Source organism: Telopea speciosissima, chromosome 2, assembly GCF_018873765.1.
Source record: "Telopea speciosissima isolate NSW1024214 ecotype Mountain lineage chromosome 2, Tspe_v1, whole genome shotgun sequence".
Taxonomy (NCBI): domain Eukaryota; kingdom Viridiplantae; phylum Streptophyta; class Magnoliopsida; order Proteales; family Proteaceae; genus Telopea; species Telopea speciosissima.
This window is the reverse complement of record NC_057917.1, coordinates 78,413,550-78,425,544: the sequence shown is the minus strand read 5'-3', so window position 1 is coordinate 78,425,544 and position 11,995 is coordinate 78,413,550. Positions and strand designations below refer to the sequence as shown.

General features: G+C 39.6%; 2 protein-coding genes across 3 annotated transcripts; both read right to left on the bottom strand.

The window, feature by feature from the left end:
- Nucleotides 1-1,337: 1,337 nt before the first annotated feature.
- On the bottom strand, nt 1,338-4,827 carry LOC122653228 (protein FAR1-RELATED SEQUENCE 12-like). 2 transcript variants are annotated; one of them, XR_006331723.1, is made up of 3 exons: nt 2,477-4,827; nt 2,037-2,136; nt 1,338-1,630 (listed from the first exon to the last, which is right to left on the bottom strand). XR_006331723.1 is itself a non-coding variant. In XM_043847180.1 (3 exons), the coding sequence occupies exons 1-2, from the start codon at nt 4,689-4,691 to the stop codon at nt 2,072-2,074; spliced, it is 2,253 nt and encodes a 750-aa protein (XP_043703115.1). In that variant the 5' UTR covers nt 4,692-4,827; the 3' UTR covers nt 1,338-1,630; nt 2,037-2,071. The 2 variants fall into 2 exon arrangements, 1 of the variants encoding a protein (XP_043703115.1); XM_043847180.1 differs by having other exon boundaries at nt 2,504-4,827.
- A 3,524-nt stretch (nt 4,828-8,351) lies between these two features.
- On the bottom strand, nt 8,352-11,995 carry LOC122650071 (4-coumarate--CoA ligase-like 1). Its single transcript, XM_043843368.1, has 6 exons — nt 11,538-11,995; nt 10,078-10,659; nt 9,795-9,993; nt 8,972-9,117; nt 8,805-8,872; nt 8,352-8,586 (listed from the first exon to the last, which is right to left on the bottom strand). The coding sequence occupies exons 1-6, from the start codon at nt 11,955-11,957 to the stop codon at nt 8,352-8,354; spliced, it is 1,650 nt and encodes a 549-aa protein (XP_043699303.1). The 5' UTR covers nt 11,958-11,995.

Here is an 11,995-nt window from a genome sequence, read left to right as displayed (position 1 = left end):
TCGATTGAGGGTCCGTAGGTGCAATTTTAAGATCGAACGTCGGCTGTTCGTTATCATCAATAATGTAATCATCAATTGGAGTATAATCAAGCATGGTGAGTCCATTACTTACAAGCAATTGACGACGGGGAAGTAGAGATCTATCTTCATCAATTTGGTTCTTCAGAGTTAAAACTGTTGCTGTACTATCAACCTCATATTGTAAGAGTATTCTGTCCCGAAACACCACCAGAACAACAATCTGTTGAGGATGAATCCTATGGTAAAGATTGATGGTAATCTGTTCATCCATACTCTCAAGGCCTAAAGCATCCATTAAATTCAAATTCATATTATTTGGTATCAATCTTCCATTGTACTCCAGTATTTGACTTCCAAGTGGCACGTTATCGGTGATCCTCGATCGGATGTTTCCGATCGACTGAAAGTTCTCTTCGCCAAAAGATATTTCTTCTCCTTCTCTTACGTTCATCACAGTAACAAATACCATATTGTGATATGTTGAAGATTTCAGTAGAAGCAAAACTAAAACAAGAGATGAGTTGAGGAGGCGTGCATGAGAGTTTAGCTTAGTAGGACTTTAATAGCAGGAATTTCACACATGTTAACTGTAGTGGTTGGACTCATCTATTCCTTACCCCAAATTGTGCATGAAGTTGATGTGACTTGTGAGTAACATAAATTATTACCAAGCGCAAGTAATTAGATATTTCTTTACCCAAAAAAACAGGTAATTAGATATTTAATTTTTTATTATTATTTGATATTCGGATCTGAATACCATCTGATGGATACGGATCCCCTTATAATTAATACCCACTTCATTGTCCATTTGATGGATGAAGGAGAGTGGAGTCGTGAGTCAAGAGAGCACGCTGCAATTCATTGTCTGTATTGATCGATGGAGAAATGGGAAAGCCAAAAATTGAAGAAGATGAGAAATGAGGCCTGAATCCACTACTCTTTAAAGTTGATGTTGAAGTATCACATCTAAAATTACAAAGATGTCCTTATGAATTTTATTTTTCAATTAACTTCTTGGAATACATTATCAACCTAGAATGCATTCCATGAATGCGAATGCATACCAAACACAATCGAAGTATCCGTAACCACATTTGATTAGCTTTCGAGAGGATATAGATAATTTCTGAAAATCGATTTTTCATATACTGATTCAGCTAAACAGATACAAACACAAATCGAATTACAGATTTTTGATAATCTATTAACATCCCTAGCTTCCCCACCCATCCAAACCAAACAACCACACCACCACCCCCCCCCCCCCCTCAAAAAAAAAAATGATTGCTAAGACAAGTATTTAGGATGAACATGTTACTGCATTGCTATCTGTAGCAGTGCACGGGTAGTTTGCACCTGTTAATTAAGCAAAAAAAGGTTCACTCTACATGCTAAAGTTAAAACAACACTCAGTACTTCAATCGACTTGAATAAACCACAATCAGATCAGGAGAGATCTTCTTCTTGTTCACTGCCCACCAAGTATAAACAAAAACCTCAGTATTTATGGATGTATAAGAACAAGCAGGAATTCGTCAAACCCAACAACTTGGGACCAAGAAGAAGTCGGGGCTACCTACTGCCACCATGGCCATGCTTGGGGATCCTGTGAACAAAAAGGAAGAGTTAATTACAACCCCAAAAATAAAAGGGAAAAAGAAAAAGCGATAGAACATAAATTCGGATCCTAACCCAGACTAAGGATAGTTCAAGGTACTTCAATTCAATGCAATGACACCCAAACATATCCGAGGAGGGCTCCCATTCTCGTACATTCCAATCATCCAGATGGCATCCACTATGTGTGGGTCCCACCATGTGGATACCATCTGGATGGTTGGGACCCATTGAACGTACGAGAATGTGAACCCAACTCAACATATCCAACCTACAAATCTGTCCATCAAAAGGTGGGATCCAACTGACAAGATCTAACATGAAAAGTTAAAACCTTGATATAACACAACATCAAAATCACTGCTAGATAAATAATGAGAGGTTGACTAACATACCTCACTAAAGCTTTAACATTTCAGAACCAGCTTCCTCAACTCTTCATTATTTGTTTGAAATGCAGAGTGGTCACATCACCAGAACTTAAGGACTGCTGTTCTGCAATGGGAACACGATTTTTTTAGTTACCAGTCATAATAGGAATTTCACATGCATATCAACTCACATATGATCCATTACATCTAGCTACCAATATCTGCTGGCCATTGATGCCATCATTAGCTAAATCATAAATGTAGGAATCCTCTAGCAATAATTCACGAGATAAGCTTTAGTAGCCTACTGAACTTATGAAGAATTCACAACTACTAGTGTTATATCTTATAGAACACTAAACAGTAAGATTTAACTCCAAACAACAAGGTGTTATACTCATAGCACCAAGTCGCAAGATCCAGGAATACTAAACACCGACATCAAACAAAAAGTCCTTGGGTACCAATTGATCTTGGGAGAGATCACATACTAGACGCACCATCCATGTCAGACAGACTCCTCACTGCAGATTCCATCAACTCCATTGCATGATTGAATTTTGCCTCCGATTCACTTCCAAGTCTTGCAACCTTGTTGGCAGCATCCAGTAAAACCCACACTGGTTGCATTTGAGGTTGGCTTGACCCACTCTCAAGCCCAGTACCATTGTGTAATGCCCCAGCATGCCAAGAGGATTTACTCCACCTCATCAACATGTAATTCTGTGGGATGTCAGTACGATCCATTTTTACAAACACCCTAAGCACATGCTTGCACAAAATACCAATTTGCTCGAACATCCTACAACTGCATTTGCTATTGCCTGAATCTTTGTCATATGACACAGTTTCCATTTCATTCTCCAGAGCACCATGTCTACCAACCTTGAACTTGAGGGCAGGGCCATCAAAACCATCTTCCATGGCTTCACAACCAAAGCAGGCAAACCATTGATCACCGAATTCCTTAAACATTTTGTTTGTATAATGGGTAGCAGCTTGGTTTTCAATTGGATGTCCTGTGCTCAACCTTGGGTTGGTTGTGCTAGAAGCAATATCTTGTTTTGATTCCTTTACACGTCGCCATTTAATGGCCCCTTCATACTGTGTCACAAATTCAATCAAAGGAGTTGAAGGGTTAAAGAACCCTTTAAAATATCTATTCAGTCTCTCCTTTCGTTGGATGGTGGTCATAGCTGCAAAGAATGTGTCACCAAAGTAACAAGCAACCCACATGTGTCGGATAGCATACATTTCATTCAACCAAACATGCTGCCAAAGATGGTATTTTTGAATTATAGCTCGCCACTTGGACTCAAATTCAACAGTGCTATGGCTATCCACACAGCTCCTATATTCAGCCTCTAACCCATCATGCCGACTCCAAAGTTTCGATAAGTTCTCCTTCCCAATCTTGCTGGTATAACAGCTGCACAACCTGTGTCTTGTGGATGGGAATACTTTTGCAATTGCTGGCAACATTCCTTTATCCTGATCCGTAAGAATACCTATTGGGTGCTTCCCATTCATAGCACGGAGCCAGGTCTTGAACAACCATATGTAGGACTCTTCTGATTCATCCGCTATTAACCCACAACCAAACAATATAGACTGCTTGTGGTGGTTGACACCTGTGAATGGGACAAAAGGAAAATTGTACTTGTCCTTCATATATGTTGTATCAAATACAACAACATCACCAAACAACTGGTACTGTTCCCTTGAACGTCTGTCCGCCCAAAATATTCCTCTCAACTTGTTGTCCATTCCAACTTGAATGGTATAAAAGAATCCCGGGTCCATCTCTTGTAGATGCTCAAAATAGTCTAATGCAATTGTGCAATCAACATCCACCAACTTCATCTCTGGCGTCCTCAGCTGGTTCCTACATGCATCATCACTTACCCCAACATTACATTCTCCTCTAGCTAATTCCCTCAAAATTCTAGTTACCTGGGTATGGGTAAAACCAGCTTGCTGCAGTTTCCCCATCAAAATCATTGTAGCCTTTGTCATTTTTTTGTGAGATCGAAGTTTGTATACCTCTGTTGGCCCCAAAAGTTCATGATTGTGCTCACTGACCCATTTATCCACAACCCACTTTCCATTCCGCAACTTCACCCTCATGCAAGCCTTGCAATCGGTCTTCTTTGTCTGTCTAGGTACATAGACCTTGCCCTTGCGACGCTTATCATTTTCGCATTTAAACCCTTGGTTTGCACAAACAAAAAATTTACATAATATGCGGTTGTCTACCCTTGAACGCTCAGTCCGGTAGTTTCGAATTCCAAAACCCATCTCTTTAGCATATGTGTTATAGAAGCAATAAGCTTCCTCCAATTCATCAAATTCCTTTCCCATAAAGGGTTCCAAGCCACGAAGAGAGCACGGAGTGTTGTCCTCTTCACCAAACATTGACAAACAACCATCTGCAGCTCTGGTCAGTCCATCCCTTTCTCCAACATTGTTTTCTTCACCCTCACTAGCTCCACTACCACGTAGTCCACCATTTCCTCCATTATTTTCTTTGTCCCCACTGTCAACGCTACCACTAGGTCGATCATTTCTTCCATCAATGTTTTTCTCTTCCTCACTGTCTTTGCTAACATTCCTAGAGTCACCGACTGTTGCATCATCCATTGCATTAGCATATTCTAAATCTTCTACCCCAAATACCATTTCAGACAATAATGAGGCTGTTTTCTCCAAACCAAATACACTATTATCACCCCAACCCCACCCAAACTGTTCATTCAAATTCCCACTATCATGCAGATCCTGCTTGTTATTTAAGGTTCAATGGCCTGCAAGTGCCATATAACAAAATTTCAGAATAATTTACATTACTACTTTGATGTGTCTAATGGTATCACACCATGAGCGTTAAATTTTAATGCATTTTAGTACCGATCAATGAAAGAAATGATTCTTCATCAATGCCAACAGATTAGGAAATGAGTGCTAAATTCAACTCCTACAAGTTAGGAAATGATGAAAGCCAACAGAAACTAAATTCATGGATTTATAAATTGTTTGCTTTAGCTATGAGAATAATTATCTACTAAACTCAATTCAAAGGATAGAGGTACTTATGGTTCAAGTAGAGCCACAAGTTTGCATCACATGACCATTTAAGTCTACAATAATAGATTTGGACTATAAAACATAACAAACAAGTTATCAAGGGAAAGGAATCAAGCCTTGCGTTCCATCATAGCCTGGATGCTGAGATTGAAAGGATTACTTGCAGCAATGCAACATTAAACTTGAAAATACTATTAACTGATTCTATCAGGAGAAGGTAAAATAAAAGGGACTGAAAATTGCAAGTCATGTGATTCTTCAATTGGGTTAAAACAGGGTGATGGCCTGGTGAGTCTGCTAACTTATTGCTGTAGTCATTACAGCTTAATACTATAGTTGCTATTCTATTACTTCAACTACTACCTGTGAAAAGATTAGAAGTTCTTTTCTTCAATATATTTCAGGTTTGGTTTGTCTGATTTGAATTCCAAGTATCGCTTCAGTGCTGTGAAATTTCTCGGCAGAACCAACTCCATTGATCACTTTGACAGAACTTTTAAATATGATAACCTGAATTTATATTTGGGCTTTTTAGTCCACTTATTGTGTAATGGTCTTCCTTCCAGTTTGGTGCAATTTCCACCAAAAATGGTTTCTTGAGCTTGCTGATATGAAAGCATAAACTTCACAAGATTCTATTTACTAGCCTATTGCACCTAATTCTGCCTTAGTTTCTTGAGAAAATTGATATGCAAACCTGAAACATGACAAGACTTGGTTTTCTGGTCTGTTGCACCTATCAATAGATTGAAGAAATTAAATACTTTGTAGCCGCAATGTCGGTTAGATCCTACCAATAGTTTGAAGAAATCGAATACTCTATAGCATTATTTCAAGTATCAGACCGATTGGATTTTATTTGGCAGAGTTCTGTGAATGTCTCCCTATTTTCTCAGCTCTTTAATCTTCATTTGATACCTGGGTCGGTTATTGATTGAAGATCAAATGTAAATATCCAGTTTGTGGAAGACATACATAAGGCTACTATAGAGACAGCCCCACTCAGAGCTATTTTCTAGTTTATTTCCCTGCCTTTAGCTGCCTATCCATGCAGATACAGAGTTTACATTAAAAATGTGATCTAATGTTCTGATGATGGGTATGAATGATTTGCATAAGAAAGAAATCAAATGTATTTCATCTTTTTGCTAATTCTGGTTGGTGGAGGCTACAAATAATCCATGAAAGGAAAAGGGCAAAAAAAAAACCTACACCAGCCAAATTCGAAGGAGCATGTGGTCAATTGGAAACCAATAACAAAGCACCAAAAACTGCAAATAAAGATCCTAAGCCCCTCCACTTGAAGCAAAAGCAAAACCCTGCTTCTGGGCAGCTTTGATTACTAAAGTCTTCGGGTATAACAACTAAATTATGAAGAAAAAAAAAAGAATATAATTTCACGAACTCTGAGAGTTCTCTGGAATTGCAGAGACAGCCAGAGAGAGAGAGAGAGAATTCTCAAATTCTTCAGGGTTTCTTTTCCCAGCGAACTAAAGGAGAAAAATATTAATCCCAAACAAATATATATGGAAGAAAGATAATTAATTAACCTTGGGGAAGAAAGACGCCGCAACATAATCTGGCGGCAATTTGATCTACGTTTCTCAGGAGATCGACGCAACACCGATGTCAAATGGAGGAATGCTGCAATAATGAACTTCCGTCCTTCACCAAATTATTCCCTGAGGTTCCACGATCGTTTTTTCTTCACGGTTGACAAGCAAAGTAGCAAATACTCAATCATATGAGGGTTTAAAATCCCGGGATCCAGATCAGCCGGAATCGTTCCGGACTCGAGAGTGATCGGCCCCAAATTACCCTACCCTAGTTCTTGGATGAGGATATTTTAAAGAGAAAACAGTTTCTGTAGTGGAGCGTGGCCCTGTGCGCGCAGGCATATAGGGAGACAAAATTACCACTCCGTCCCATGAAAGGCAGAAATGTCTGTCCTTGATGCGTCTCAGTGCACTTCCATTGGACTATGTGCACATATGGGGTCACGCTCTCCCCTAGAATTTTTTTCGCATTTTTTAAAGGGTGTTTGACAAATGTTCCCCTGAAAATGCCCATTTATCCAAATACTTTTTACAATTTTTTTAATTGCGAACTCCCTTTTACTTTCAAAATAGTATAGCATATTGGTACAGTCAGTTAATTTGAGGCGTTAGACATTAGTTTCAGGGAATCTAATGATCAAAATGCCACTCTCATAAATATCCATCTAAAATAAAGAATAAAATGATCAAATTGCCCTCATCTTCTCCAAATCGTTTGGGATTTGAAACTGTAAATCAAACCCTAAACCATTTGGGAAAAATGAACCCTAAAATCAAATCCTATAATCACTCATCAATCCAATCGTAATTTCTTCTGCAAATTGAAAATTTGAAGAGAGCTGGGATCGAATCCAAAATTTACATCTATTTTTTGAGTGATTTCATTGATTTCCAAATGCTTGCTGCAATTGTTTATGAGTTTTTACAATCCAACCCTTTTTCCCGCTTCGTCTGCTTATAAATCAAATGGACCTAATAATGGGTTCTTATTGATCTTGACTTAGCTTTTTGGTAATTAACTTTTATTGGACCTTATTTTGGTATATCCAAGTGATTGTGAAAAAATGGTATAAAGGTCAACTTGGCTCTGGCTCAAGTAAATGCTATGATGATTATGACAATTTGGGGCCAATGTCTCTCTCTCTCTCTCTCTCTCTCTCTCTCAGTAAATGCTATGATGATTATGACAATTTGGGGCCAATGTCTCTCTCTCTCTCTCTCTCTCTCTCTCTCTCTCTCTCATGTTTCTTTTGTTTTAGACCTAAGTTTGTCTAAGTGTTGTATTCCTTTATAAAGTGTGATTATGGACTACCATGTAACCCCAAATACTTCTATTAGATAGATTGAATTAATACCCTAATGTTACATTGAGGCATGATCAATCTATGATCAAAATTATTTTAAGGAAGAGGGATGGGAATGTTAACGGTATACCACAAGGTAGCACCCTATATACCTATCACTGCCTTACACCTTAAAGGAACGAAGAGATAGATAGACACATAGGGTGTTAGCTTACGATAGAAAGAGAGAGAGAGGAACGAAACAGTTTTAATCTTTCCAAGTGCATCCCATACCTGTACGTTTTAATGTATGGTTCTATAGGCAACGGTAAAAAAAGTAAACATTTGTGACAAAGTTGGTCACTTGTAAACTAAAAGTGAAGATGAGGAGAGTCGTCTTAAGGAAATGTGGGGCTTTAATTGCTTGGCTTGTTGTCCATTCTTGTCACCATCTTCTCTCGAAGGAATCTTCTCATGATCTTGCCAGAAGGTGATTTAGGGATTGAATCCACAAACTGCACCACTCTAATCTTCTTATAAGAGGCTACATTTGAGCCAACATAGTTCATTATGTCTTTCTCACTATCTTTTGCATTTGGGTTCATCACAACACAAGCCGCTGGGAATTCTCCTGCTTCTTCGTCTGGCAATCTGTATTTCAATGTGTTCGCAAAATGTTCAAAAAACAAAAAATAAATAATAAACTCAATTCCAAAATTATGGAAAGATTATTTTCCAACTCAAACCCGCAACTACTATGTCACAATAGAGCAACCTTACTGTTGAGCAAAGGCCCACCCTATCCTAAATTGATTGTAGTTTCAATTCCCACTACCCATGCTTATAGTTGAAACAACAATGACACTTACGGGACGACAGCGGCGTCATTGATGGAAGGGTGAGAAAGAAGGACGGCTTCTAGCTCAGCTGGAGCAACCTGTAAGCAACATTAAAAAGATATTGGTAACCTAAAAGAGAAAACAAGAAGGTAAGGACTAAGGACACAGGTATGTATGTATGTATCATTATTACAGACCTGGAAACCCTTGTACTTGATTAGCTCCTTGATGCGGTCCACGATAAAGATATCTCCATCATCGTCTATGTACCCGATGTCGCCGGTGTGAAGCCACCCGTTGCCATCAATTGTCCGGTCTGTGTCTTCCTTGTTTTTATAGTAACCTGTAAAATTAGTTCAAATTAAGATTAAAACTAGTGGTTTACCAACAAAAATAAAACTATTGTGATGTGAGAAGGGCAATCACTCATTCTTAAACCAGCATTCTTAAGACCAAAGAGATTAAATGAAAGATTGAATGGGTAATTTAGTAAAACGACATTTTTTTGTAGTAATCAAAGTAAATTTTTCCTAAAATAATGAAGAGTTAGGATTTAAATTTCCAAATTGATGACATCTGGCTCGCAAGCCCATTAGCAAGGAATACCTTTCTAAGAGCGGTAAACAAATTTTTCTTAGAGAAAATTTTCATTCAACGTGCGGTGAAGGTTTACCAACCCATCCTCTGGCCCACAAACCCCTATAGAGTTTAATATAAATCCTAAACTACCCTCGCGATACCCTCTCGCACCTATCCTTCAGCCCACGGTGAATGAGATTGAAGGAAAACTCAATCCTTTGTTTAGAGCCCAAAGATGTGGAAAGTGGTCCTATGTTGAAGAATGGTTCAACCCACCTGGATAAGAATCGAATATGAATCGAAACTGAACTGAACCGAGCATGTTTGGTTTGAATATCAAAATTCACAACCGAATATGTATTCGGTTCCATTTCAGTTCACACTACCACTCCCTTGGACTTAACCGAATACCCAGAACCGAACCGATTGACCTGTTGTTACCTTGCATTACACATTGGCTTCGGACACAAAGTTCACCGGGGGTGTTCTTGGGGAGAGATCGGCCAGTTTCAGGATCAATGAATTTGATGTCTAAATTGGGAAGGATGAACCCAACTGAGTTTCTCTTTGCTATGCCATGCCCTTTGCTTGGATCCCCATGGGTCAAAGTAATGCAGCTGTGCTCAGTCAATCCATAGGCCTATAGAGAATTAGATAAAACAAGTTAAGAGACCATTATAAGCAAGCAATAGGTAAAAAGAATGGGTTTAATTGTTTCTTTAACCTCTTGAACTTGGACCCCAGGGAACTTGTTCTCGAATGAGGCTAGAAGCTCTGGTGCTAAGGGAGCTGCTGCTGTCATGACAGCCTTGAGTTTGAGTTTACTAAGATCAAATTCATCCACCACTGGATTCTTAACCAATTCCAACATGATTGGTGGCACAATGGGAGCGAAGTTTACCTCATGAACAATCAACACATTCAAAAATGTTCGAAGCTCAAACCTTCCCATCACTACTACCTTTCCCTTGTTCCTTAGTGTAGCACAACAGATACCAGTGATCCCATATATGTGGAAGAATGGCATTAGACCTAATGTGGTAACTTGGCCTACCATTTCAGAACTCACACTGAAGAGAGAAGAGCAGAGGTTGGCCACTAGATTTCGGTGGGTAAGCATGACACCCTTTGATGTTCCTGTGGTGCCTGAAGAGAATGGAAGGGCACATAAATCATTCTGGTTTATATGATCATCTGCAGTGTCGATGCCCGCACGGTCTCCTGCTACGAGCAGTTCATCCCAAGAGATGGCACTGGAAACTCGTTCTTCTCCCACCACTATGACAGGCAATCCCAGACTACTAACCTGTTGGGGTTCTTAACACACACACATGTTATGCATAGATCAAAATCAAAAATAGTGTAAGTGGTTTGGGATGTTTAATTTATGGGAATAGGCAGTATACTATGAGCCAGCACCCTATGTGTGTATCTCTGTATTCCTCATTTTGAGAGGTAAGGGAGTCATTTCAAAGGGAGAAAAGAGAGATAGTCACATAGGGTGCTAGCTTAGGGTATAGCTTAACCCCAAGTAGGTAGCTTAATTGGCAAGAACCAACATTTCTCAATTAAGAGACCATGTGGTCAGCTCTCTTTAGGATCTACCTATAAGAAAGTTGGTTATTATTGGGTTATTCAAATAGTCTAATGACTTAATAGTGCCAAGCTCAACCTGCCAGGAATAGCTGACCAGTTGGACCCCACCTGGTCAGCTCTCGCTTCCCCCATCTTTTTCTAGTAGTTGTAGTCAAAGTCCAATGTGACAATCCATATTGTGTTATGGTTTTCTTTTTGGGTCTACAAATCCGGATCTTTATCCCCTTTAGTTCCCTGCCGGGCCCAGTTCCCCAATACCTTTAATAAGGGGGTACAATGACCATCCTATCCCTGCCCGAACACTCTGCCCAGGTGGGGTCCAACCCCCCCCCCCCTAATTAGAGGCACTGGGGAATTGGGCCGGACAGAGAACTAGAGGAGATAATTTTCCCTACAAATCCTTTGTTTGAATCCTCCCATTGAGAAGGAACTCGATCCGTATTGGCCAGGACCTATTTGTCCTACAACACCGATCCTTAAAACGTTTGCATGAATAGCATTCATAGATCGTGATCACAGCCCTTAATTAAAATGTGTCTAACTACTAGATTATCTCAACTCATAGATAGAAGTGATGAATACTTTCACCTTCTCATACAAAGAGCCAGTTGTTACAATCAGCTCAGCATCAGCAACTTCTGCTTGCTTCCGTATCTCTGATACATGGGCTGCTGGATTTGCACCAGAGAACACGCCGCCAGCCGCCATTATCCCTAGAGCAACAATGGCGTACTCTGCCATGTTTGGGAGAACAACCACCACCACCCGTCCCTTCCTCAGTCCCAGAGACCTCAATGCCTTGGTAAACCTTCGAGTGTCTCTGATAACCTGACCATATGTATACTCCTTCCCACTTACAGCCTCCACAAATGCTACTTTTTCTGCACACAGTTCAGCTTCATGGAGAACAAATTGTGGCAGTGTCATGTTATCTGGCACTGGAACTGCTGAATACTTGCTCTGGAAAATATGTTCTTTTTCTTTCATGGTTTCTTGCAGATGAGCCATTGTAGCTATGAGGAAAGGGTTGGAGATTAATTTGGGGG

What these genes read in the sequence shown, in the direction of transcription:
- LOC122650071 (XM_043843368.1), bottom strand. Translation starts at nt 11,957, where the DNA reads ATGGCTCATCTGCAAGAAACCATGAAAGAAAAAGAACATATTTTCCAG. An exon ending in CTGGCTCTTTGTATGAGAAG is followed by an intron (nt 10,660 to 11,537) that starts GTGAAAGTATTC and finishes GAACCCCAACAG; the next exon opens with GTTAGTAGTCTGGGATTGCC. An exon ending in TCAAGTACAAGGGTTTCCAG is followed by an intron (nt 8,873 to 8,971) that starts GTCTGTAATAAT and finishes TGTTGCTTACAG; the next exon opens with GTTGCTCCAGCTGAGCTAGA.
- LOC122653228 (XM_043847180.1), bottom strand. Translation starts at nt 4,691, where the DNA reads ATGGTATTTGGGGTAGAAGATTTAGAATATGCTAATGCAATGGATGAT. An exon ending in TGACATGGATGGTGCGTCTA is followed by an intron (nt 2,137 to 2,503) that starts GTATGTGATCTC and finishes TTCCCATTGCAG; the next exon opens with AACAGCAGTCCTTAAGTTCT.